We start from the raw sequence: 22,720 nt of genomic DNA, 5'->3' as shown, positions 1-22,720 counted from the left end.
AAAACCACAACCAGTTCAGCTGAATGTTTTACTGGTTTTAATAAAAGAACATTTTTGATTCCAACTTGAGTTCAGTTTAGTTACAGTCTGAAAAAGTAACAAGGAGTTACAGAATTTAACAGAAACATTTTAGATTTTGACCTCATTTCCTAATTATTTCATAATTTTATGTGTTTGTTTAAATGTAGACGACAGTAACATCCAGTTCCACTTGTATGTTTTATTTTGATGTATATTTGCGTGATTGTGTTTTTGCACCTCAAGTATTTTCTCACATCTGTTTTTTCCCTCCAGATGTTTCTTATTGTTTCAGGTCCTGGCCAGCAGAGGGCGCTGCTAAACCAACATACATTCTACCTGTTAGACTCTCAGAACCTCGATACAGTCATGTTTCTGTTAAAAATCTGTTGTTTTCCTCATATTAATATTCATAATACATACCTACTGTGAATTTTAATTAATAAAAACTGGAAATACATTCAGCGTTCTACCAGTGCAGCGATTGGTCGTCAGAAGATATAAGGCGACTCTTTATCACATTAGTCCACATTTTTTCCTCCAAAAAAGATCATTTGACTCCTAGAAAATAAAATTTAGCCAGATTAGAACCATGTTTGTTTATAGTGAAAAAAGACTGATAATTAATAATCACACAGCAACAACTGAGGTTTGAGAACTTTTATTTAAAAGTAACAGAAACATTAAAAGATGAAGTTAAACAGAATGCTAAATAAAGAAATATTCATAGAAAGACCTAAATGTTAAATATAATTCAAAGAATTAAAACAATTTTCAAACATTCAGAAACATATCAGTAATGGCTTCATCAGTTACAACCTTCAGGTTGTTACTATCGGCCACATTTGAAAGAATTATTCATAATATTACTTGTTGACTCAGTCATTCATTTATGACCCAACTAATAAATGTCTGCGCTGTGAAACATTTGAGGGCGGCTGTGTGAGGATTCCTGCAGCTGTTCAGGTGTCATCTTGTTTCAGACTTTAGGAAAACTACTTTGGTAAAGAACCAGTCCTTAGGACACTGTTGTCCAGCCACACAGTCAGCTAATTCCAGATGTCTCTAAAGAAATGTGCAGAAGAAAACCTAAGTGCATTCAAATAAATACAATAAAAGAAACTAAATAGTGCAACAATTAAAACATGGTTTGACGTAGCTGGAGAACCACTTCTATTTAAAAGATGACATTTATACAACCTAATTAATCTGGACTGAAGCTGTTTAACAGCCATCATAGTTTCCTACTCCTGAATTATCATTAAAACCTATCCAGCAGGCTGCTTGTGTAAAAATGATTTAGAAACTTTGAATTTGATGACATGATACTGATGTTAAAAGCCTCAATAATCACAACAAGTATTAATAGCTGGAGAATCAGTGTGTTGTGTGTTTAACTACATCTCTAATGAGCAGTTCAGTTATATTAGTGACAGTTTTGCTGCAACAACAGCTGTTTGCTGTGATTTGTTCATATAACAATGAATGGAAGAAGAAGTCTTAAAGTTTGGATTTAAACAAAAATGCCAAAAAAAATTATTCAGTCAGTTTTGCAAAGAAAGAGCTGAACACAATTACACTATTTTTTTATTTATTAGTGTAGCTGAACATGTCTTGAGATAATTGTCCTGGCTCCTAAAAACGGCCTGAAACGAGATGCTTCCATGCAAGCATTTCTTTAGTGTCTACATATCTAATCCAAGTTTATATATTAAGCCCTTTAAAAGCCCTCAAAGGGAACAAAGTGATGTAAAGTACAAGTAAGAGTAACACTCATAAATATAAGAATAAAAAAACAACAACATTACTGCTCTATAGACCTAATGAAGCCATCAGTGTTTATGTTTCATATAAATTAAAACCAGAAAACTAAAGTGTGCATAACTACAAAAGGCCCTGAGCATCACAATGAGTCCAAACATACATTTATACCAACAGAAAAATTACTTCACATTGAAAAAACTAAAGGTTTTGCAATAGTCTAGGAAGAGAAGAGAACTAAATCTGATATAAAGTCTGATGGTATCACCTGAAGAGAAATGTGAACATGATCACATGTATTTATCGTGTAAAGACACATTCTATGCATTTATGACACAAGTATTTTTCTTTCTGCTGCTGTATATTTAAAACATACTTACTGTTCGTTCACGTTCCTGCTTGTGTTGATTGACCTGAAACTATTTAAGGTCAGATGACATCATCAGTACAAACGTAATGTAAGGATTTGTAACTGAACTCAAGTACTTTTTACCTCTTCGTCTTCTAGGCACAAAATGCAAACACATTTCCCTATAAACAGAACAATAACTCCTGACACAACTGCAGGTCTGAATGAACGATCTGAAATAAAACAAAGACATTGAAAGGATGAAGCTATGTTTTATGCTTTGTAATTATTTGGCAGAAAATCTTAATGTCTTTAATGATTTGTGGAGTTTTAACTTGTTGCTTTACTTTCACCTCCACCTTCACCTCCTTTCACACGGCTCTCAGTTATGGTGGTATATTCTTCATCACTGACTTCACAGCTGTAAAGTCCCTCCTGATCTGGAGATAAACTCTGCAGAATCAGCTGTCCAGGTTCTGAAACCTCCTTCACCTGGTTCCTCCACCTCTCGGACACCGTGAGGTTGGACCCCGTCTTGCTCAGGATGATCTGACTGTGGTTGTATCTCCAAACGAAGCTCATCCCAGAAGAGTCCAACGGAGAGCAGGGGATTGTTGTTCCAGCCGTCGAAACAGTAACTGAAGCTAAAGTAACACAAATGAATCCAGAAAACTGAATAAGATAAAGGATCAAATATTCTGTTACTCACATTTGATCCTGGAATCATCTACTTTCAACGACTCTCAGCATCATCTCATGTTGAACATTGTTCAACTGTTCTGTGAGGACTTTGTTGTTTTGTTGATTTATCAATTTAATCATTCAGCTTTATTGGTGGATCACGGAAACAAAGAGCTAGAAATGGAGAGAAATGAATATGAAACAGAAACATTAAATACTGCTGTGACCTTTAATGACCCCATTTTATCAGACTAAATACTCACCAAGCTGCTGAAAACTAACTTTTTTCCAGTTACTGAGAGTTCTGATGGTGCAGCTGTAGATCCAATCAGAACCACTGTCTGAGACCATCAGAGAGCTACTGATGTTGTTGTAGGTTGTAGTTCTCTATAGCCTCCCACCTAGAGTCTGATGGGAATATTTGCAGCCCCAGTTCTGGTGACCAGGTTCACTGTTTGTACTGAAACCTGAAATAATTATTTCAGTCCCAACATTCCAACAAAAACACACCAGAGAGGAGACAACAGGGCAGATCCAGAAAACGTGCAACTGTTTGGTGATAAGAGAAAACATGCATTCCTTTGCTTGCCTTTAGGGATATAGTTGTGTGATAATTACCCTGCTGATCTATCTACAACAGCAGTTTACGTTGTATTATGTATTAAAACATTTGCTTTTTAAAATGTTTGGCTTTGAGGTATTTTATGCTTTCTAGCAGTTATCCAAGTGTTCTCACCTTTGATAAAAGGTCAGTACAGTTTTCTATCTGCCACATCATTTTTGTCCCTGCTTTCAAATTCAAGGGATCCAGAGCACAAGACTTTGTAGCACCAAGGCATCATTAAGTTTGGAGCTGGTCCCCCTGGAGCCAAACTGACAGCAATTATTTCTCCAATAGTCCTGGAAAAAAAAAAAACTAAAATGAAATCAGTTGTTGGAATGATAAAAAATAGGAAAAAGAATAAATACAGTAAATCTGTTGCATTATTGTCAATTTAACTGAAATCATAATAAACAACAGATGACATTTTGGCAAATACCTGAAATGACCTCTGTCCAAATCAGACAGGAAATACTTTGGTGCGCAGCCATGAAATCCCTTCAAGAAGAAGACCTCTCAATACCTGCAACCATTTCTAAAAGCACACAGAATATTTTCAGTAAAAACAACATTCATAATAGAATACATATTGCAGAACTATAGAGAAATTAATTTATGATTAATTTAGACTTACTGACAAATTTTATATATCTGTTTGTCTTCCAAAAATGCATTTTTACAATCTAAAATGTTGTCTAAATGTTAGTTGTTGTTCATCATGTTGTTGTTGTTTAAAACAACAACTGGTATGAATTAAAAAGGACGGGTTATGAATTAAAAAGGACAAAAAAGTACTTATTATTTTTGAACATACAATATGTTTCCTGCCCACTATATTAAAAGAGGTACAGGTCATACAAAAATAAATGTTTCCAAAGTTAACACATAGTCCTGCATTACCAGATGTGTTCCAGGCATCATTTGTACTTGATGTTGACGCCACTGGGGTACCTTCACCAGCACTGCTGTCATGATGAGAATATTAAAAATATATATTTTGTAAGAAAAAGTAGAAAAATAAAATAAAAAATAAAGAGCATGAAGATATTAAAAAAGACAAATTACCTCCTTTGAAATTTCAAAGTCGTCTCTTGAAGATCTGAGGTCAACACATGATTTTACACGGACAGCCAAGACTTGCAACTGCAAGGTAACACTGCAAACTTCCCATGATGCTTTGAAGTTCTAGAGCATCCAGAGGAAGAGGAGACATATCAGTTTTCTCCTGACGTGGAATTATGTAGATCATGTTTTTTCCTCCTACTGTCACAGTTTTCAAAAGGTTGCCATTGTCACCCTCAGTCTCTGGAGATATAAGGGAAGTTTTCGCTGCCCAGAACCTCCTACAAAATGAAATAAATAAGCAATATAATAGAAGAGTACAAATAAGTTCTGTAAATAACAACTTTACAGTTTTTTATACCTAGTCCCGTTAGTGGAAACCTGAATGATTCCTGTCTCAACGTTTCTAACAGACTGAATTTAAAAACCATTAATGTCATAAATGTAATGGCTCCATCTGCTGGTCAGAGTCACACACTGCAGCAGCTATATTTACTAAATGAAGACAAACTTCTGCTGAATGTTTCAAACTTTAATGCCGCCTTCTTCTCAGAACCAAAGCTCTGTAGGACAAACTGGGAACAAGGAAAACTGTTCTGGAATCAGACAAATCAAAAATAAAGTGGTTTTTACTAATCCTGGATGCTGCAGAAAACCTCCACTTTGTTATAAGCAAAAGAGTTCAACCCTTCTGCTAATAACTGATAGAACGCTCAAACCTCTCTGGAAATGAAAGCTGAACAATGTCAATAATTTCTAATACATGTCTGATAAACTGATGCTGCCCCTCCTACCTGTCTCTTTTATGGAGGACCGATCCTGGCATAATTAAAAATAATAAAAACATTTTTAGGGACAAAGGAGCAGACGGTCCAGTTTATGAAGCTCAGGGGTGAGAATCACCACCTTTTTACTGGAGCTAAAAACTCAGCCACCGTGGCTTGGAGGTACAATAACAACATTCTTTACAGTCAGTTTCTGTCCAGTTTCAATAACTCCCATCTTTCTAACTTTCATAAATATCCATCCAGTGATTAACATACTTCTTTTGGTTTTCCCTCTTTCTTTTTGCTTGTTTAGGACAATTCTGGAGAAGATGGGCCAACAGGGGAAGGTCAGCCCCTTGCAGGCCAAAAAAAAAGGTGGGACAATATGAAAAAGAAATATAAAGTATGTTCAGAAGTTCTCATGTCACACAAATAAAAAATATTTCTAAAAGTCTTATTGGTTTCTCTGTTTAGTCAACTCTTCTTTTATTCCATCTAACTTTAGGATTGTAAGTATCCAGGGTCAGGAGAGGGAGTCAGTGAAAAGCCCACTGCTGCTACTTGGACCTGGTTTGTCCTTATGGATGAGGTGTTGGGACAGAGGTCTTCCACAACACCTCCTGTCCTAATTGCCTCCATCCCTGAGGACCCTTCAGGGCCAAGCGGAGTGGTGGGCAACCAGATGGAGAAGGAAGACAGTGAGCCAGCAGGAAGGGGTCAGAAAAGAAAGAGAGACAGATATGATGGATTTAATCAGGGAGGACATGAGGCTACAGAGAATAGACAGACTGTTTTCCAAAGAATGGCACCAAAATAAGATGCTACATAAGAAATATTAAGTTTTGTTCAGATTGTTTCTTAAAGTTTTAAGGTTTTCTAATAAATTTCAAAATAGTTTTTGTCACTAATGTTATTTCCATTTGATCTAACAATACATCAACTTCATTTAAAGTTATAAACAGAATTTATTATGAAAAATACAAACAGCATTTTAAACAGAATGGGGGAAGAAAACATTCAAACAGATCAAGATTACAAGACAAAAGGCATAAAATAAAACTATGTACAAATATTTACAATGGAGACAGCAGGATCAACCTGAGTGACCAGTTCCTGGAAAAACCTCTTCAACAGAACAAAGAGGCAGATGTCTTTCTGAACAGAAAGTCTCTGGAGATGTGGCTAAATCTTTCACAAGGTCAGAGACTTGGATGAGATGCTGCAACTGAGACCTGTGGTTAGTCTTTCTGGATGGTGAGCGAAGCATCACACAGATGGTCTGCAGATGTTTGTGATGCCTCTTTCATCCATCAAGTTTAAAGGTCTGGTTGGACCACATCACTAAGATGTAATCAGAAATATGCAGAATTAGAAGATGCTGCTCACAAAATATGACAATTAGTTATACGCCTCAAACATTAATCACATCTATGATATACTTGCCTGCACACAGTAGTCATGTTCTGGTGGTGTGTATATATATATATATAGCAAGAAGGTCCTGGGTTCGATTCCCGGCCTGGGGTATTTCTGCTTGTACAGAATGTCCTTCCTGCTCATCTTATTCCATAGTGGGTCATGGGGTTGCTGGTGCCTATCTCCAGCAGTCCACGGACGGGAGGCGGGGCACAGCCTGAACAGGTCACCAGTCCATCGCAGTTGGTAGCACTGTTACCTTGCAGCAAGAAGGTCTTGGGTTCAACTCCTGGCCTGAGGGTCTTTCTGCATGGAGTTTGCATGTTCTCCCCGTGCATGCGTGGGTTCTCACCGGGTACTCTGGCTTCCTCCCACAGCCTGTTAGGTTAATTGGTCTCTCTAAATTGCCCTTAGGTGTATGAATAAGTGTGCATGGTTGTTTGCAACCTGTCCAGGGTGACCCCGCCTCTCGCCCATAGACTGCTGGAGATAGACACCAGCTCCCCCGCGACCCACTATGGAAGAAGCGGTAGAAAATGACTGACTGACTATATCTATATCTATATCTATATATATCTATATATATATAGATATAGATATATTGATATATATATAAAATATGTCGCAATTCATTAGGCATAAAATTGCTATCTAGTTGTTTATTGGTTAGAAGCTTTAAGGTAAATCAAACCTCTTTTTTACCTGAACATGATTATCTCTCAGCCGGAGATAAAGTTCTGCGACGATGATCCAACTGCTGGTGTTCCTCAAACATTAAAAATAAAACCACCAGAAGTTCGGCTCCATTCTACTTTAATAAGTTCTCCTCGCAGCTGTGGTTGCTAGGCGACACCTGTCACGCTGAGGTGAGGGAAGGAACAGCTGGTAAAGGCTAGACCGTCCCAATTCACAGCAGCTCACTTCCGGCCTCTGTGGTCAAAGCGGTCAACGAAGGACCCAGTCCACGTAGACCGGGTCCTTCTAAGGATGCAGCTCCTGAATTGGGACACACCCTCGTCCTTCCTGTTTATTGACCAATAGGAGAGGAGCTGGAGAGAAGAAGGCAGCCCTCCTCGTTTGCATAATGAAGGAGAAACGCATATGTTAAAGGAAAAAGAGGAGACGAGGAAATGTAAAAAGAACAAAGGCCTGTTTAAGGAAAAGAAAAAAACAAAATATATACAATATATACATATATTTCTGCTTTTATTTTAGATTATGTCAGGATCGGTCCTCCATACTCTTCAGGCTCCACCTCCATCTCAGGTGAAGTTCTGACTTGTTCCAGGAAGCTGCTCTGCTGCCTCAGAGTCTGTTTTCTTCAAGTCTTCTTCTGTTCTCTGTCTTGCTTAAAGAAACCGTAAGTTTACTTTGTTTCATAGTTAAAGTTGATTTGAACTTTAATAATTTAACAGTGTGTTTCTGCTCTCTGGTGTTTGGAGAACATGTTCTCCTCTTATTTCAGAACCACGTTTTAGTTTTACTGTATATGAAGGAACATCTACAGGATTATTAGATTATTGTCTGAAACAGTCAACATGATGAGCAGCTGATGTTTGTTTTTCACTAAACTAACAGCTTCCTTTTCAGGTCATTAAATCAAACGTTTTACCTTTTTTAAGTCAGCAGAACAGCTGCTTCCTGTGAATCCTTTCAAAATAAGATGATATCAACGTTGTTATAATGTTTCATGCTATCAAATGAAGTGAAGCTTTAAGGGAACATATAATCCATCTGTATAGTTTGATGACTGAGAAATCCAGCAGGTCCAGATGTTCAGAGTTTGTTCTGCTTCATTTTGTGGAGCTGCAGCAGAAGAAGTTTGACTGATCAATATCTTCACATCATGCAGTGTTTCAGTCTGCAGCTCCTTCACTTTACAGTCAAACTGCAATAATTTCATTCATTGAAACAATCTTTTCATATCTAACAAACATCCAACAATCTGTTATTTCTATTATTAATGTTAAATATGGTTTAGTGTCACAATCTTTGTTTCTGGAATAGAGGAACAACAACTACCTAGACTGTTCATTTGTAGCTACAGGTGTGTGTCAGTGAATGAAAATGTATCTTCATCATGTGTGTTCTTGGCTGCAGCTCCATGTGTGTGAGCTGATGTGAACTGAGCAGCATGGATCAGTGTGACGACAGAGAGGACAGAGTCCCTCCCTCTAAAACCACTCTGTGTGGAGAACATGAGGACCAGAGCAAAGTTCAGAGGTCAGATCACCATCTCTAACTGTCCAGGACTCTTCTCCATGTCAGACTCAGCTCTCACATCACCAAACCATCTTTATTCACAGGAAACGATCAAAACCAGAACCTGGACCTGAACCTGAACCTGAACCCAGCTATGTCTCCTTTGCGAGAAAAAGGTCAAAGGGTGACATTAATTTTAAATCAGCCCAACATTCAGCTGCAAACAGGTGAGCTGTTTCTAAATGTTCAAACTAATTAGTTGAAACTAACTTCATTCCAACATATTAATGAGAAAACAACTCTTTCTCACACATGTCTGTGTTCACATGTGAAGCAGTGTGTGATGGATGCTAAATCATGGAAATAATCAAACCATTGTATTATTGTGATGATATGAAATGATCTTGTTAGATGATATTGGAGCTAAAATCAGTTGTTCTTCCATCCAGTTGAATCATTCTGTATCACCTTGTGTCACATTAGTTCATCAGAGTTGGTGCTTCTGCAGAGCTTAAGGTGACTGCACATGTAGGCAAGTCATGATGCTGATTCAAGGATTAGATGTCAACTAAATAATCCAAACTAAATCTGATGGAAAACATGATCTCTCACTGTTATCTGCTCCACAGTCTCCTTCAGCAGCCACTAAATGTCATCAACAATACAAGATCATCTACGTGCTGCTGTGATGAAGTCTGATGATGAGAACAAGATCAATGTTTTACAAGACATTTAGTGTGGATTACTTGATTTATGAAAGGTCCTTGAATGCACCACCATGGCCTGTATGACCATAAAAAGCTTCCAGAAGCTCAGAAATGATGAGCTGAGAATAAAGCTGCTGCTCTAAAGGGGTTCCATCATCAGTTTAAGACTAGAAGAAGTAAAACAAACGACAAGAAGATAAATGAACTTGTTTCTCCATCAGCAGTTCTGACTCTGATCCAAAGGAAGAAAGTTTGTCAGGATAGAAGATCAGAACACATCAAACACTGTTCTACAGAAAAACTTTCTGATTATTGTTCAGTTCCTGCTACCAAACCAAAACATCATCCCTTATTAATGATCATCAGTGCTTATTATTAATCCATCATTAATATACGGTTTACAGTGAAACCAGGAATATTTGGATCCTCTTCAAACAAGAGCCACTGTGAAACACTTTAGAGTTCTGAGCTTCAGGGTTTAACTTTAAATACATTATTAGACTAAGTTTGAATTCAGTGTTTTTCCTTCAGGATCCAACAGACTCTCAAACCAGAACCAGAACCAAGCTGTGTTTCCTTAAAGAGCGATAATTCAAAGGGTCTTGGTATTACTTTTAAATCAGATCAACCTTCTGCTACAAAGAGGTGAGCTCTGTCTAAATGTTTTAACTGTATGAAACTGAACTGATTCAGTTTGAAATGTTTAGATTCCACATTTTTCCACATTTTTATTCCTATTTATGAAACTGTTTGTTTTTGCTGGAAGCTTTTCTACAAATTCAGTCTCCAGTGAGTTCAGGGTAAACATTGTTGGAGGTGTTTCTAAGTGTCTGTAGTTCACCTGTTGGTCCAGCAGGGGTCAGGCTGATTCCAGCTGAAGACATAATTCAGGTTCACCATTTTAAAGAAATAATCAATGACAAAATAAGTGTGTTCCCACTTCAGACTCTAGTGGATTGTTTTGTTCCTGAATTTGTGCTTCTGATGTTTTTTCTCCCTCAGTTTTAATTCATATGTTGAATCAGACGACTTTTAAAGAGAAGAACTAAAGGAGGGCAGATAATACAAGATAAATGACCAAATTAACAACCAACCCTTTTTATCTGATCATATTTAACTCGTAGGTTTAAGTATGAGACGTAAATAAATAGAAATGCACAAATGTTTAAGGCAAGTTTGTTACTGCTGGTCAAGATATGGAGCAAAAACAAAATAAATCACCTGTAGAAATACCTGAACTTTACTGAATAAGGTCCAGTTTTCTTTTAAATTACTTTATTTTTGCTTGAATCTAAAATCTCAAACTAAAACTGGGGTTTCTTTCATAAAAATTAATAATATTTTCATTTAAAGTAAAGAAATGACTTGTTGCAGCCACCTTCTTCCCACACAGCAACATTATTTCTGGACATGAATCCTCCTGTTAGCTCTCTGCAGATGTTGGATGATGTTCATCATGAAGCACACAGATTCATCTCAGGATGTAAACCTCTTTCCTACCTTTGGACTTTGTTCTGTCTGATTAACTTGCCTTCATTGTTCTCACACAGACTGTTGCACTGGAATATTTTCATTTCCAGATCAGTTCTTGGCTTAATAACTGTGTCTCCAGCTTCCTGTCAGTCATTGAAACAGAGCAGCTGCAGCCTCTGATCACAGACTTGTATTAGATTTACTGTTCCTTCAGTAGGGTTAGGGTTAGGGATGCTAAAGGTTGGAAAAACTCATTTTCTAACAAACTACAACAGGAGCTGGAGCTGTGCAGCTTAATGTAACTGAAGGATTTTAAACACATTTTAAGGACAATAGAAAAATCAGTGAATGACTGTTCCTGTTTTTGATGTTTTATTATTAGCTTCTGTTAATATTTGATATTTTTAGATAAACTGTTCTATGCATTTTTAACCTTCATTCATACATTCATTCATTTATTCATCTTCATTCATTCATTCATCTTCTATCCCCATAGTGGATCACGGGGGAGCTGGTTCTTATCTACAGCTGTCTACGGGCGAGAGGCAGGGTACATCCTGGACAGGTCGCTAATCCATCGCAGGGCAAAAGTGGAACAAAAATGGTTACATTTAATTATTTATTTTCCTATTTAAAACATAAATTCTGCTAAGCCTCTTCAGACCTGAAATAGATATGAAATCTATTTATTTATATTTTCATGTCTTTTTCCATGTTTTGTTCTGAAAACTTCTGATTTATTTGAAAGGTAAAACAGACACAAATAATCAAACTCACACTTATTTACACCTAAGGGCAATTTAAAGAGACCAATTAACCTAACAATCATGTTTTGTGGACTGTGGGACAAAGCTGGAGTACGTGGTGAAAACATGCAAACTCAATGCAGAAAGACCACCAGCCAGGAGTTGAACCCAGGACCTTCTTGCTGCAAGGCAACAGTGCTACCAACTGTACCATCATGCAACCCCTTCGTTAAACCTATTAAATCTATTTGAATTGTTATCATCATTATGATAATAATTCATATGTATAATCGTTTCCTGGTTCCTCCACAGAGTGGACCAGCAGAACTCAGAGGTTCCCAGTGGTCCGTCTGCCCAGCAGCATCAAACCCAGCTGGACTCCATATTTATGGTCTGTACATGTACAACAACTACTTCTCCATCGGTTCTGTTCACAGTCATCTCCATGCTGCACTTTGTAGAGCAGAGGACTGTCAGTCTGTCCAACATGGACCTGATGTTTGGCTCCATGATCTCAGTCTGATGTGTCCTTCATGAATTGTTCTGTTCCAGCTGCTGGAGGACAACATTGTTACTTTTGTGAAGAATGAGCTGAAGAAGATCCAGAAGGTTGTGAGTCTAGATTACCCAGAAGGCTTAGAGAGTCAGTGGGAGGATGAGGAGGTGTTGGAAGGTGAAGATGAAGAGCAGAGGAGGAGCAGCAGAGAGGCTTTTGAGAAGATCACACTGAACTTCCTGAAGAAGATGAAGCAGGAGGAGCTGGCTGAACGTCTGCAGAGCAGTAAGAGGATTTCTCTACAGATTTAACCTGCATGATAAATGCTGAATTTATTTCAGTCTCAAGAGCAGAAAAACAGATATTTAAATGCTCTATTTATTGCTAATAATAGTTTGTCTTCCTTCAGGGTTTCTTTCCTCAGTTTGTCAACATAAACTTAAATCTGGTCTGAAGAAGAGGTTCCAGTGTGTGTTTGAGGGGATCGCTAAAGTAGGAAGTCCAACCCTTCTGAACCAGATCTACACAGAGCTCTACATCACAGAGGGAGGGACTGGAGAGGTCAATGATGAACATGAGGTCAGACAGATTGAAACAGCATCCAGGAAACCACACAGACCAGAAACAACCATCAGACAAGAAGACATCTTTAAAGTCCCACCTGGAAGAGATCAACCAATCAGAACAGTGATGACAAAGGGAGTGGCTGGCATTGGAAAAACAGTCTTAACCCAGAAGTTCACTCTGGACTGGGCTGAAGACAAAGCCCTCCAGAACATCCAGTTCATATTTCCATTCACCTTCAGAGAGCTGAATGTGCTGAAAGAGAAAAAGTTCAGCTTGGTGGACCTTGTTCATCACTTCTTTACTGAAACCAAAGAAATCTGCAGCTTTGAACACTTCCAGGTTCTGTTCATCTTTGATGGTCTGGATGAGAGTCGACTTCCTCTGGACTTCCACAACAAGGAGATCCTGACTGATGTTACAGAGTCCACCTCAGTGGATGTTCTGCTGACAAACCTCATCAGAGGGAATCTGCTTCCCTCTGCTCTCCTCTGGATAACCACACGACCTGCAGCAGCCAATCAGATCCCTCCTGAGAGTGTTGGCATGGTGACAGAGGTCAGAGGCTTCACTGACCCACAGAAGGAGGAGTACTTCAGGAAGAGATTCATAGATGAGGAGCAGGCCAGCAGGATCATCTCCCACATGAAGACATCAAGAAGCCTCCACATCATGTGCCACATCCCAGTCTTCTGCTGGATCACTGCTACGGTTCTGGAGGATGTGTTGGAGACCAGAGAGGGAGGAGAGCTGCCCAACACCCTGACTGAGATGTTCATCCACTTCCTGGTGGTTCAGACCAAAGTGAAGAAGGTCAAGTATGATGGAGGATCTGAGACAGATCCACAATGGAGTCCAGAGAGCAGGAAGATGATTGAGTCTCTGGGAAAACTGGCTTTTGATCAGCTGCAGAAAGGAAACCTGATCTTCTATGAATCAGACCTGACAGAGTGTGGCATCGATATCAGAGCAGCCTCAGTGTACTCAGGAGTGTTCACACAGGTCTTTAGAGAGGAGAGAGGGCTGTACCAGGACAAGGTGTTCTGCTTTGTCCATCTGAGTGTTCAGGAGTTTCTGGCTGCTCTTCATGTCCAACGGACCTTCTTCAACTATGTAATTAACCTAAAGGAAGATCATGCAAACGTTTCTTCTTGGTTGAAATTATTATACGAGCCAAATCTAACAAGTTTCCACCAGAGAGCTGTGGACGAGGCCTTACAGAGTCCAAATGGACACCTGGACTTATTCCTCCGCTTCCTCTTGGGTCTTTCAGTGGAGACCAATCAGACTCTCCTGCAAGGTCTGCTCACAAAATCAGCAAGTAGGTCACAGACCAATGAGGGAACAGTTCAGTACATCAAGAAGAAGATCAATGAGAACCTGCCTGCAGAGAAAAGCATCAACCTGTTCCACTGTCTGAATGAACTGAATGATCGTTCTCTGGTCCAGAAGATCCAACAGTCTCTGAGTTCAGGAAGTCTCTCCACAGATAAACTGTCTCCTGCTCAATGGTCAGCTCTGGTCTTCATCTTACTGTCATCAGGAGAAGACCTGGATGTGTTTGACCTGGAGAAATACTCTGCTTCAGAGGAGGCTCTTCTCAGGCTGCTGCCAGTGGTCAAAGCTTCAAACAAAGTTCTGTAAGTTCTGACATAATTTGTGTTTTGACACCAGGAGCTAAAACCAGGAAAGAGTGACTATTATCCTGGATGTTCTGCTCAACAACTAAGGATTTATTAGAAATTAGAAATGTTAATGTTTGAATGTCAGTTCTCTCAAAAATATGTTTAGTAAAAATAAACACTTATGTTGTTTTAGAAACTATTAAACATTTTTATTCCACTAGACCCGACTGACACAAAAATGGTTCTTCTCATAAAAGTGGATCAAAAATTGTTAAATTCAAAATAGACCTTAAAAAAGATAGAATAATATATTTATTTAATAGAACTTGTCTTTTTTCATATTTTCTCATGAGAACCCCTGATTTATTTCAAAGGGAAAAGACAAAATATTCAATATATTCCAGTGTTTCATATAATCAGCCCTTAAACTGAGATCAAAAACCGAAAAAAAAAAACACAAATGGTCCAGTTTAGATTCAAATAACAGAATATTGCTGCTTTGTGCTGATTATTAATAATCAGATTTCTGGTTGCTGTTCTGTTGTCTTAATGTTCTTCCCTTTAGTAATAACTTTCTTTCTATTTCCATCATGATTTTTATTTTACTGCTCGTCCCACAGTGTTTGAAGGAGGTGTAAATATACTTCAGAACCTGTGGTCCAATCTAGAATAGTGTTATGTGGAAACATAATTTAGTTTTCCACTATTTGCTGCAGGATATTTTCACTAAACCAACAACGGGTCATGTTTGCAGCTCAATCTGTCACATTAAAACATCATTCAAAGTTTAAGTGGGTCACAGAACATAGAAATTTGTCTAAATCACATTTTGTACTGTTTCAGGGTTCTGTTTTCAGGGTTCTGACATGCATTTCTTGCTTTACAGTTATTCTTGCTTTAGAGTTATTATTTCATGAAGCAGTTTCATCTGTCTTGTTTAATACTATAAGATGTTTTTATTTAGTTTTATTCCATCAGAATTGTTCTTATTGATTTTGATCTCTGTCTCTTCAGATTGAAGAACTGTAACCTCTCAGAGAGAAGCTGTGAAGTTCTGGCCTTAGTTCTCAGCTCCCAGTCCTCTAATCTGAGAGAGATGGACCTGAGAAACAACAAGCTGCAGGATTATGGAGTGGAGCTGCTGTCTTCTGGACTGAAGAGTCCAAACTGCAAACTGGAAACTCTAAGGTCTGGCCAGTTGTACTGTCTCACAGATGTTAGTACACCCCTCATATTTTTGTTAATACTTTATTATAGCGGGCTGCACAGTGGCGCAGTGGGTAGCGCTGTTGCCTTGCAGCAAGAAGGTTCTGGGTTCAATTCCCAGCCAGGGGTCTTTCTCCATGGATTTTGCACGTTCTCCCCCTGTGCATGTGTGGGTTTGATCCCAGTACTCCAGCTTTCTCCCACAGTCCAAAGAGATGCCTCTTAGGTTAATTGGTCTCTCTAAATTGCCCTTTTGTGCTTGATTGTTTGTATGTCTAGCAGTGGTGTTGGCTAACAAAATAGGCTTATAGCTTGTTACTCCTTTAAAAAATTGACAGTGTCTTATGCCCGATCTGTGTTTAAAACCACCCTTTAAATAAAAATTATCTTAACTTTAAAAACACAACACAGAACACATCATTAGCTGAGCAGCTAGTCTGCTAGCACTTAAATAGCAGAGTTTTTTCAACACAAACAAAAACCAAAGGTCATGAAACAAACATTATTTAGCTTATTTCATTCTAAACTAATCTTCTCTGCCCAAACACCACCTCTTACATGAACTGTGCTGAAGGTGTGGGAGAAGGAAAGGCTGACCAACAAATGTTCCTTAAATAAAATAATGGAAGGACAAATGGTTTCTCCCATCACCGACGCGGGGGATCTTTTATTCAGAACATCTCTGCATACATCTTCATATTACAGCATCGCAAAGCAACCCAAGTCCCTGACACGAATCAGGGCGTATATATACAAAAGTCATAACATTGCTGTGTATGTGAAAATCCAGACCGATCCTGCCTGTCATTACAATTTACGCAGACACATTTTGGCTTCAAACACTAGGTCCTAACAGTTCTTCTGGGAAACACAAAACAGGACACCATCTGCAAGGTTTCACTCTGGCCTAGTGCCCTTTCCTGAATAACAAGCCTTTTAATCTTTAAGTTTTCTTATCAGGAAGGATTCTTGGCTGGAAACTCCAGACTGCCTGTCTCCAAGTACTAAGCAGTTTATACTGAATTAACGTTCACATATGGTAGGACAATGATAACACTTTTAATCTACCAAACAAAGCTTCTATGCTTTGCTGTCCTGGGCGAGTTGAGGGAAGCATCCACGTGTGGCTGAAACAGGGCTAGCTTTGTGGATAACCTCCGTACCTATGGTGTGGCGGCTGCTTAGCTGGCCCGGCCGCACTGCATGCAGGAAGGCGTGCAGTGCTGCAGTCCTGTTGTCCTCCTTCAATTAGGAGGAAACGCTTCAATTAGGGGCAGCACACAGGCTGCTTGTGTAGGCCTCAGAAGAAAAGTCAAGCTTGTCTTAATTACCCCCTTTTTGCGAATGAATGCTGGATACCCAAACAGCCATTCATTATGGTACTTAACTTTGTGCATACGATCGGAGTGGTTGTAGATACTCTTGGATCCAAGGATTCTTCAAAGTAGGAACCTTACTCACCTGCGAGTTTCAAAGCCTTCATCTGACATGCGATGTCTATCCTGTATGACCTCGGTTGAGAATCGCGTAGATAGAGGCTGCCATGTTGGAACACGAAGTTTTTGCTCTGCTCAGGTTACTGGGATTTATTTTGAAAATTTCAAAAAGAGTTTAATCTAGCCTTTAAATATTGTAATCCATGGCTGGAGTCCCAACAGTACAGATGAAACCTTGCTGTAGAGAGTGCAGCAAGCAACCTGGCCTGCCTACTCTGTTCAACACAGATACTGACTTAAAGTTACACCGGCCCTTGTGACCTATGAGCCCAACTGACCTAACAAGAATTCTCCAGGGTTTCCTGATTAGCCACTCCAGACTTTAAAAACATCTACATACCATGATGAACCCACCACTGTGCTTCAAAGTTAGGATGGTGTTGTTGGGCTTGCAGTTGTTTGATCAGATCCAGTAAATGTGGAACCTTCAGGAATCTGGAAGTTGTATCCAAGGTTGAAACAGATTAATGAAGGTCCAGAATTCACTTCCTGAAATCTCGGCTGATTTCTTTCATTTTTTTTTATGAAGTCATAGAAGGAAGCAGTGTGTTTGAGAGGTTTTAATTACATCCACAGATGCGCCTCCATTTAAATCTAATGTTGAGATTAACCTATCAGAAGCTCACAAAGCCATGACATCATCATCATCTGGGATTTTGCTCATTTGTTTCTAGGTATATTAATCCTAGTGTATGTAAACGTCTGACTTCTGAGAAACTAGTAAAACATTCACAGTTTATCTCACATACATTGTGTTGTTCTGACCCGGTTCAGAGGCCACAACAAAAAGGGAGACCCACCATGTAGAAGAGTTTTTAATAGAAATGTATTCAACACAAACTGAGGTTAAAATCAAAGTTTCAAAGATGAAGTGTGAAAGTCAGTGAAATCAGTGGTGTATGTGAGCATGAGTGGAGGATGTATGTGTCAGTGTTGTAATTTGCAGCACAATAATCTACTAAACAGGAGGCAGCAGCATACCTGTGGAGGAGGGTGGAGACTAGTTAGCTGGCAGTCAGGGTTTAAAACTAAGGACCTTACCAGGTCCTCAAGTGTCCCCTATCAGTAATCAGTGCTGGATATGAAAGATAAATGCCCATCCCAACCACAAGGGTCCTGCAGGGTCGTAACATTGGATCATAAATACCGACCCAATATAGGGTTTCTATTTTTATCTGAGCAAACTTTGATCATCCTGACTGTTCGGGGATTGAGACAAAGTTTTTATGTCCAAATAGCATCTGTTTGTTCTTCTTCTGACTTGTTTCATTTTGTCTCTCAGACTTAGATCCTGTAACCTCTCAGGAAGAACTTGTGAAGTTCTGTCATCAGTTCTTAGCTCCCAGGCCTGCTGTCTGAGAGAGGTTGACCTGCAGAACAACAACCTACAAGATTCAGGGGAGAAGTTGCCGTCTGGTTCAGACTGTACACTGGAAATATTCAGGTGAAGATTCATCAAACTGGTTCTTCTGGGTTTTAATGAGGAACAGTATTCTCTGTTTCACAAATTAAAATGGTTTAAATGCTAAGTTGATGATTTTCTGGTAAATCCTTCTGAGTCGTAAGTTTCTCAGCTGGAACAGACAGCAGTTAGTTCATCATCTGTTTCATCGTCTTATTTAGAATCATGTGGGACCAAGATCAAACGTCGTCCTGGTCCCTCTGACCGGGCTCTGGTTATAAGTTTTAGGTCAGAACCGGACCCAGTGAAAAAACACACCATCATCCAGTTCCCAGTGGATGATGTTTGCTGGTTCCCCAGTTTCTGGACATCAAACTGGAGCATCTGTGTCCAGAGTAAAGTTACAGCACAACGTCAGAGATTTTAACCTTGTCTGCTTCTCTGTGAGACATGGAGAACCAAGTGGTTCTGGACCTCACCATGATATGGTCCAATTGTTTTACCCTGCACTGGTTGGACAGAACAACAAGGGCAGGAACATCACCAGGTGGTGGAGTGTGTCTCATATCTAATAACAGATGGTTTGATGGTGATCATCGGAACATTCCCATTCTGATTTAGCACATCTGGAGCATCTGTCCATCAGGTTACCTGCTCTGACCGTCCTTCTGGATCAGAACGTTTCCATCAGTAACTAACACAGCTGTCTATATTCCACCTCAGGCAGATAAAGATCTAGCTTTGACTGCACTACATGATGAGCTCAGTGAAGATCAGAACAGTCACCTGGATGCTGCTCCTATCATAGCAGAGGACTTTAATAGTTCAAGTCTCAGACAGGTCAGGACTCTTTGATGAAGATCTTTGAGCAGATGAATCTGCTGCAGCTCATCTTGTCCAGGAAGCAGAGCTGATAGATGCTGAAGAACCTGCTTGATTGTCTCTCATATCATCAATGAGCTTCAGTCTCAGTGTGGATGTTGGACTAAATAAACCTTGATGATGTGAGTGTTCTTCAAACTGGAGATGAAGAACCAGACTGGATGGTGTCCTCCTCCTGCCTGATTCAAAAAGATGAAATGAAAAGAATGAGTTCAAACTGGGCTGAAACATGACAACTACAGGACAGAACTTTAGAGACGGTCCATTCAAATGGATGAGTCCAAATGTTGGACAGTTGTATTCTGAGTGAAGAAGAACCGAGCCATGTAATGTCTGCTGTGGCAGAACCTTCAGTAATGAGACAGGAACAGCCAGCTTGGTTGATTTGGACTCTTTAATGTAAAAAGTAGGAAATGAAGAGAATTGGGTCCAGAGGCCCGGCTGACTGCAGCTTGGCTGACCCAGACATGAGCCAAGGTTCCTCAGTCATGAGCAGCTTTATACAGCATAGTTCATTGTTAGCAACTGACAGACAGTACAGGCTGCGTCATGTTGTCTTGGTTGATTCTGCTCTATCAGTCTGGTTCCTCCCACAATGGACCAGACAACGTATGCAGCAGGTCACAGAGTCCAAATGACCCAGAACCAGTTCTTCCAGCAGCACGTCAGAGTGGAATCTGATCTGATCTATTACAATGTCCATGTTTGCTGCTGAAAGAGACTGATGGTCTGACCCTCCTCCTCCTTTCAGGGAGCCTGCTGGAGTCCGATGGTTGAAACCAGGTCTGAGGAAGTGTAAGTGTGTTTTTCATTTGATTCATGACAACAAAGCAGCTCACATTCAACCATCTTCAAACTGTCCATCACTCATTCAGGAGTCATCATCAAAGTGTCAATAAATGATCAATAACTGCAGCAGGATTGTGTTTGTTCTCTCCATCAGATTCCTGTCAGCTCACAATCGACACAAACACAGTGAACAGAAAACTCCAACTGTCTGAAGACAACAGGAAGGTGACACATGTGAAGGAGCTTCAGTCATATTCTGATCATCCAGACAGATTTGATGGCTGGCCTCAGCTGCTGTGTAGTGATGGTGTAACTGGTCGCTGTTACTGGGAGGTTGAGTGGAGAGGAGGAGTTTTTATATCAGTGAGTTACAGAAGAATCAGGAGGAAAGGAGACAGTTATGACTGTTGGTTAGGATGTAATGATCTGTCCTGGTGTCTGAGCTGCTCTGATGGTGGTTACTCTGTCTGGCACAGTGGCACAGTTACATCCTCCTCCTCCTCCGTCTCTAACAGAGTAGCAGTATATGTGGACAGTCCTGCTGGTATTCTGTCCTTCTACAGAGTCTCCTCTGACTCACTGATCCACCTCCACACCTTCAACACCACATTCACTGAACCTCTTTATCCTGGATTCAGGATCTGTTCTGGTTCCTCAGTGTTTCTGTGTTGAGTCAAAAAAAACACTTGCACTGTTGAACAGATAGTTCAGTCTCTACATGTCTGTCTCTTTCTGAAACTCTTGGAAAAGATTCTTTGTAAACTTCATCCTCTTCCAGTCCTTTAATGATGGAAGTTGGGATTATTCCAGGATCCAAAGGTTTGGTTCTGTTTCCAGTCAAAGCTTCATTTAGGGTTTTTCCACCAATGTGCTTTCAGTGCTATTCCAAGGTTGCTGCTGAGTTGGTTATTTACTGTTTTTTTTACGTCTCCTCCAGTAAATGTTTGATCTAGACTCTTAATATCACCATCAGAAGAAGTTTTAACATTTCTATCCTCAATCTTTTCTGTCATGTTAAACCAGTGATGGACTCAGCCAGTTTCAGTCTCCTGCAAATACTCATTTGGCCTTTAGTCCCAAGAGAGGAGGACGGGGTGTCTGTCCCAGCAGTCATTAATTGACTACAGGCTGAGGACACACTGGATAGGTCACCAGTCCATCACAGAGTCGGTTGGATTTACCTCACCAACGTCTAGGTTCTGATTGGGTCAACTGGACCAACTTTATAAAATGATGTCAAGTTTGTTGTTCAGGTTCTATTTCTTCAAGTCCTGCCGAACCTGGATCAGCAGAAACCAGTCCCACTGCAGTGGGTAGGGGAGGCTGTCTTCCAGCAGGAATTGTTGGAATAAATAAATGGAAGAAAAGCTCAAAACATGAAGATAACATTGTTCCTCCAGGTTCTTCTGTCAGCAGATTAACATCTGACTCTTAAAGGTAAAGGACAGGAAGACAGAGGAACCATTTTCTGGGTCTCTTTGGGTTCCTGTTCTGGTTTATTGTTGAGAAACACGCCTGCCGTCCAGATCTATTTCCAACTGATGCTTGGACCATCCTGAAGAAACTAGAGAGAATACCATCCTGTTAGTGGATCACAAGAGAGACGATGATTGTCATCTGGAGTGATTTCAAAGTACATCATCCCACCCTGTTGGTGGAGGCTGCCTGGCCCCGCCCTGTAAAAGGAAGTGGAAGCCTTCACTTCCTGTTTGACAGTCTGACCTTTCACCTGAGCTGGTTTGGATGGAGGAAGCACATGGAGCCAACATTTGGGTAACTGCACTTTGATATCAATCAGTGACTTTAAATCTGTAACTGTATTAATGTGACTGTGAATGTGGAGTTCAGATGGTGAGTGAAGAGGAGAAGGTTTAGATGTGAGGAGACCTGAAACTGCTGCTTTGGTTCTCCAACTTCTGGATGAGCTCAATGAGATTGGTTTAAATGTTGGATTCAAATGAAAGTTTGTTGCATTGAAACACTAACTGAGGTCATTTACATCCAAGGTTCTTCTAGCTCAGCTTTGGAGTTTGATCTGTTTGCTGAAGAACTTCCACACCATGTTGGTGTTAGCATGTGGAGGAGAACATGCTAACTGGTTTGAACTGCTTGAAGATGTTATACTGTGTTCAGCTGTGATGTTGAGTTTCTGAAGGTTGGTTGAACTTCTTTCAGCAGTTTAGCTGAATTTAGCTTGTTGTTCTCTAGATGCTGATGCTGAGATGTTTTGTAAGTTGCTGCTGAAACTCAGATCAGATGTTGTTGTTGAACCAATCTGGATGATCTGTTTTAGAGTTTCCATGTAAGAAAATTAGATATGAATCCAGCTTTGAAGGCATTTGGATTGAGAAGATCCAGAAGATGAAGAAAGAAAGTAGCAGCAGGTCCTACTCAGGTCCAAAGTTTTTCCTGTTGTTCTCCCAGTAGAACTCCACATTCCCAGAGTTTGATCCAGTTTCAGGATTAAAGTCACTGGT

General features: G+C 39.8%; 1 protein-coding gene and 2 long non-coding RNA genes across 6 annotated transcripts; 2 read left to right on the top strand and 1 right to left on the bottom strand.

Annotated features, from left to right (window-relative positions):
- Nucleotides 1-295: 295 nt before the first annotated feature.
- LOC124865160 lies at nucleotides 296-4,739 on the bottom strand. Of its 4 annotated transcripts, none has more exons than XR_007037478.1 (5): nucleotides 4,476-4,739; nucleotides 4,311-4,375; nucleotides 3,850-3,945; nucleotides 2,838-3,709; nucleotides 296-2,772 (listed from the first exon to the last, which is right to left on the bottom strand). It is a non-coding gene; the product is annotated as an uncharacterized LOC124865160 (long non-coding RNA). The 4 variants fall into 4 exon arrangements; XR_007037479.1 differs by having other exon boundaries at nucleotides 296-2,361; nucleotides 2,476-3,709; nucleotides 4,476-4,736; XR_007037480.1 differs by having other exon boundaries at nucleotides 296-2,361; nucleotides 2,482-3,709; nucleotides 4,476-4,736.
- A 3,151-nt stretch (nucleotides 4,740-7,890) lies between these two features.
- On the top strand, nucleotides 7,891-9,076 carry LOC124865161. Its single transcript, XR_007037481.1, has 3 exons — nucleotides 7,891-8,015; nucleotides 8,756-8,878; nucleotides 8,962-9,076. It is a non-coding gene; the product is annotated as an uncharacterized LOC124865161 (long non-coding RNA).
- A 549-nt stretch (nucleotides 9,077-9,625) lies between these two features.
- Nucleotides 9,626-22,714, top strand: LOC124865162 (protein NLRC3-like). The gene is made up of 9 exons (XM_047360126.1): nucleotides 9,626-9,642; nucleotides 10,096-10,209; nucleotides 12,096-12,174; nucleotides 12,336-12,564; nucleotides 12,689-14,483; nucleotides 15,483-15,656; nucleotides 18,453-18,614; nucleotides 20,206-20,249; nucleotides 20,398-22,714. Exons 1-9 carry the CDS (start codon nucleotides 9,626-9,628, stop codon nucleotides 20,913-20,915), a joined length of 3,132 nt encoding a protein of 1,043 aa, XP_047216082.1. The 3' UTR covers nucleotides 20,916-22,714.
- The last annotated feature ends 6 nt before the right edge of the window (nucleotides 22,715-22,720 follow it).

Source organism: Girardinichthys multiradiatus, unplaced genomic scaffold (assembly GCF_021462225.1).
Source record: "Girardinichthys multiradiatus isolate DD_20200921_A unplaced genomic scaffold, DD_fGirMul_XY1 scaffold_30, whole genome shotgun sequence".
Classification (NCBI taxonomy): Eukaryota; Metazoa; Chordata; class Actinopteri; order Cyprinodontiformes; family Goodeidae; genus Girardinichthys; species Girardinichthys multiradiatus.
This window is presented reverse-complemented; position numbering and strand designations above follow the sequence as displayed.